Raw genomic sequence first — 5,268 nt, forward strand, 5'->3', positions numbered from 1 at the left:
ATAGAAGACAAAAGGGGGCCATTTCTTGGTTTTTCTTCCACAGCCATATGAGTGCACATCTGGTGAAAAGTATCAACACCACCTTTGCTTGGTTTGAAAATCCAATCATTTCAGGTTTTCAGTGGGTCCTATGCTTGGTTGTATGTGCATGGATGACAGGAGCAGGACAACCTTCTTTTTTGAAGACTCATCAGGGAGGAAGGACACATGATTTTCTTTACTTTTCATCACTTGCGGGATCTCGCTTTTGTTCGCTTTTACTGTCCCCACAAGGGTCATGCCACAGTTCTATGTTCTATATATATTACATTGAATAAATGTAAATGCCTTGAAAGACTTGTTTTCTAAAAAAAAAAAAACCTGTGCAAAATAAAAATGTTGAACTCCAAAATAACATTTTATTTAAAGCTACTGAGGTCACAGTGATCTTGAAATACATGTAAATGTCCTTTGCAGTACATTAGGCAGGTCAGTTCCTTATCAATGAGGCCACGTATTGCTGAACAAAGATTAGTTTTTATCAGAAGTGAATAAAATGATGGATCACATCAGTGCGCGTGCTGCCTGACATGTCTGCTGTTGCTGCTGAGCAGTTTGGGGTACGCCGTCCCGAGTGAGCGCCCGTGTCTGATCACCACCAGCTCCATCTGACACTGGTCAATGTTGACTACAACTGTGGTGCTTCTCTCCGTGTTCATGAGGAAGACGGCCATCTCAAACTCGGGGCTGGTGCCGATGAAGGCGCTGCCAACGGGCTTCACCACACCGTGCCAGCTGAACTGGAGGTTGAGAACGTGGTCATCTTGATCAGGCTGTGACAAAAGCATGAATGTTTATGTTACCAGCGAAGGAAATGAATCTCTTCTGTCTGGTGAACTGTTATTCTTACCAAATCATGCTCCCTGGCTTTATATCCTTTGTAGTCCAAGTGTTGGTTTTTCTCTTGCAGGTAGAACTGGACCCAGTTGTGAAAACCAATGATTTCTGTTCCTGATTTTGTCTCGCCAACAAACACATGTTCAAATCCACTGGAGTCCAGGCTGGTGATGATCAATTTAAGAACAGAAACACACATACTTCTTACCAAAGAAATGCATATTAAATTATAGTGTTGCAGAATCTCACTTTAGCTGTGTTATTAAAGATTCTTTTTTTTGATTTCTCATTTAAACTTTGTGAAAAGAAATCCTCTAATATCTGACATCCTCCTCCATTTCCTTTCTGGCTTCTTCATGGTTGCAAACCTGAGTGTGCCCAGAGGAGAGGAGGAGATGCTGTGCTATTTCTGAAGAGAAAAGCACAGCATCTCCGCTGTTGGAGGGGTTATTGTGAGGAATTTGTCTCATGTCCCCCCGCTGAGATCACTGAAAAGCGTGGGGTTTCTTCCACCTACAAAAAGTACATCATGTCCACATTCCTGCAGTGATCCCCTTCTGGGAGACCGCTGAGGCCAGAGCGACATTCCACAGCTGCACACAGATGTTATTTTGCCTCTGTAATGTCTTGAAGTAATGTGTGCAGAGCAGCAGTGCAACAGGAAGAACATAAAACTCCTTCTAGAGTTCAGCTGCAGCCTCAAAACCATGAACTGTAGGAAACAATAGAAAGTTGTGCAATACCAAAAACAATTGTCTTGTTGCTGTGAGGAGACATTCAGACTGAAACTACCAGGTTTCTCCAACAGAATGGAGTAACTGAAGTGCTCAAATGTAAACTTTCTGCTCGACAGAGCTTGTTGTGACGCATACCTTCATGACTTTTGTCTCTAAGACGGCGTCCAAGAAGAGATCCATCTCTGTGAGCTCCTCTGTGGTGACTTGTTCCGTCACGCCAGTAGACCGCTCATAGTTGTCCAGCAGTGTCATAAAGCCTGTGAGCCCACAAATCCCATTTATTACAGTGATGACTGCAAACACGATCTGAATGTTTAAGCTCAGAGTGCTCACAACTACACACTTACTAGAGAAAGTGGTTATATTTCTCAGTTTGCTCTCATTAACGTTGGAGAAGAGCGGCTGCGAGGCTTGATCCTGCACCGTGTGGATGCCCTGACTTACAAAGCTTGCTCTACCCTAGGCAATTCAAACACAGAACACTTCTTTGTACAAACACAAGACATAGCAGTAGTGATGGGATTTCCGGCTCTTTTTAGAGATCCGGCTCTTTCGGTTCGGCTCACTAAAAAGAGCCGGCTCTTTCGGCTCCGAACCGGCTCTTCAGGTTGTTTTGTTGCTTTAATTAATTTATTATTAACAATAATATAAAATTATGCACAAAAGGAATTACTAACGTAAAAACAAGTGGTTTTATTTATATATGTTTATATATAAATATATGCGGTGGCCCCTAGAGACAAAACACGTACAAACTCCAAAACACATTTCTAGCATTAACTGAACTTCCAAAGCAGAGCTACTAGATCACTTAAATTACACAATTGAAAGCATGTGTGTATTGTTTGTGTATTTATACACAGGCACTCATATATATATATATTCAAATAATTTAAAAAAAAGTTCATTTACCTGTTATTACCACACACCAAATCCGGTCGTTGGTACTTGCTGGCTTGTGTAGCCACAAGATAACAAAGGCTCAACACTGCGCCCAGCATCCTGGAGCACTTCTGTTGTCTTTTGTACGTGTTTTGAGTTTTTATGTGCTTCTGAGTTTTTATATGCTTCTGAGTTTTTACGTGCTTCGGAGTTTGTACGTGTTTTTACGTGTTTTGGAGTTTTTACGTGTTTTGGAGTTTGTACGTGTTTTTACGTGTTTTGGAGTTTGTACATGCGTCAGAGTTCGTACGTGATTTGAAGTTTGTATGTGCTTTGTCTCTAGGGGCCACCATAAATATACTTTTATTTATTCACTCCACATAAAATGTAATAAATAAATCATATAATACAAAAATCAACTATTCACATTTCAACTTTTAACTATTTAAATTTTCAGCTTTTTCCTTTCACAAATTTAAAGTGAAAAGAACACAAAACACTGCAAACCACAACACAATTAAATATAAATTATAATATGAAAACTAAAAGAACATGCATATTCTCTGTCATATGGACCTGCATGAATAAACTTTCTCAATCCTTTATCATCTGCAACCGAAAATAGTTGTGGATGATTACTATACCTTTCTAATGTTGTTGTCCCTGCCTCTCTTTCTCTCTCTCTGGCTCTGTTCCTGTGCTACTGAGTGTAACTACCGCCCCTCCCCCCTCTGCCCAGCGTAAAGCACAAGGCTCGCGTGCAGAGTGAAACGGGAAAAAAGTGCGAGAGAGAGGCTGAGAGAAAGAAAAAAAACAAAAACCCACGTGACAGCTCGCGATAAGGAGCCGGCTCGCGTCGTTCACGTCAAAGAGCCGGCTCTAAGAGCCATTTCGTTCGCGAACGACCCATCACTACATAGCAGGCGCTAGATAAACTAGAAAAGATTTCTCACCTGAATAGAGATCGTGTAGTCTATCACAGGTGTCATGCGATTCACATCCAAACTCCACAGCTCATTGAAAATAGTGGCGAGCTCCTGGTTTACAGCTGGTCTGTTATAGAAAGTGTCAGACAGGCTATGCAAACATCTGGCAGATGCACACGCAAATAGAGGAAACATCAGCAGAGTTTGGTTTATACCACTGTACCTTGATCCATTCAGTCCACTGAGGAACACTGCAAGGAGCAGAAATCCACAGAACAACCTGCACATAACAGATGTGAAAACATATTTTATACATGGGAAAAGCAGCAAAGTTCTGACCTGTATTCAGCTGCCTGTGCAACAACGTAAACAAACAAATCTTCAGTCAGTAAATAAAAATACAAACCTCGCAGACATGACGCCAAATGAAAGTGTCCACTGTTTCAGCCTGGACTGCAGCAGAGGACTCACACACAGCCTGTCTGTCTAAAGGTCCAGCCTCCACCCAATCTTGCAGGGGCCTTTCTGAGACTGAGACCCACTTTTAACCACCAGATGGCGCCTCGTTTCAGGGCACAGCCTCTCTCTATAGTTTTGCATGAACTTTTACTAAAGAAGTGATACAGCGATGCAGCTTCAGGTGGTTTTAATTTTTATTTTTTATACAACTTAGCTTATAAACCATCACACACATGATTCAATTTCACAAAAGTCCTATCCAGAGTCTCAGTGAAAGGTTTTTCATGTATTGTTTCAGTGTAAAGGGGATAAGAGAAGGGTAGACTCATTATTCAATGAGTAGGTAAAGTAGGCTGTGCAAATGTAAGGTGAAATGTAAATCTGGGGAAAGGCAGTGGTCTGTGACTTGAACACAAGGGGGGTGTACTGAGCTGTCAAACAGCAGAAAATGTTTTCTCAGAAATGAAAGCCTCTGTGCTTTAAAATTCACCAAGATGCTAATATTAAAAGTTAACGGCCTAGATTAAATTTAGCTTTATGGAAAAATGTAGCTGTCCTGGTTTACCTCAGAGCAGGAGCATGCATATTTGTTAACTATGTCAGCATGTCCTGTAGAGTGACCACATGTCAACAGCATTATTATAGTAGGTTACATTGTAGTGGTGTGATGTATATCACCAGTACAGAGGTGTCAGCAGGGGCCGATGGGTGCATCTCACCACTGAACACAGACTTTTGTGCAGAACTGTAGAAAGGCTGTACTGTGCATGTATGAACGTGTGGAGACATGACAGGAAGAAATGAGAGGAGAGCCAGACAGACTAGACAAAAGAAATAAATCTGAGAAAGACTGAAAAAAAGAAGCAGAAATAAAAGAGAGTTCGAGACTTCGAGTTCTCGATTACACACAGAAGACACATCTCATAAGTTTAGTGAGTGTTCTGTCATTTAGCGCCACAGCAGTTCACACATCTAAACTCAGCAGCATTCAGATTCTGTGCCACCTCACAGCGATAAACAATTAATGTCAGGCCTGGATGCTGTAAAGGGTAAACTCCAGAACCGAGTGCTAAAGGGGAACAACCATTCTCGGTCTCTTTGTGACAATAGAATTGAGGCTCAATAAATAAAAGTCTTTGTGGAGGATTTAATTGTTGAACAAAACACAGAAATCCTGATTACAGAGCAGCAATTTCCTAATGTTGTAAACCTGCTCAACATTTGGCAATAAAACCCTTTCTGATTCTGAGTTGTGTAGAGCACATTTTGTCATCTCCAATTATCGGTCAACATTATCGACCAACATTAGAGAGTTCTTGCGTCCCCGACGCTTGAAAAAAATCTGACATTGTGACAGGTGTGGATTTAATTTCTTCAAAGAAAACAAA

At 41.2% G+C, this 5,268-nt stretch overlaps 1 protein-coding gene across 1 annotated transcript; it reads right to left on the reverse strand.

Annotated features, from left to right (window-relative positions):
- Positions 1-211: 211 nt before the first annotated feature.
- Positions 212-3,946, reverse strand: endouc (endonuclease, polyU-specific C). Its single transcript, XM_082540896.1, is given in 8 exon segments — positions 212-812; positions 890-1,040; positions 1,669-1,703; positions 1,707-1,870; positions 1,961-2,072; positions 3,449-3,548; positions 3,645-3,701; positions 3,828-3,946. Coding segments are annotated over 8 exon segments (894 nt in total). The 5' UTR covers positions 3,839-3,946; the 3' UTR covers positions 212-548.
- Between the last annotated feature and the right edge of the window lie 1,322 nt (positions 3,947-5,268).

The sequence above is a fragment of the Aulonocara stuartgranti genome (genome assembly GCF_965226115.1).
Source record: "Aulonocara stuartgranti genome assembly, chromosome: 7".
NCBI lineage: Eukaryota > Metazoa > Chordata > Actinopteri > Cichliformes > Cichlidae > Aulonocara > Aulonocara stuartgranti.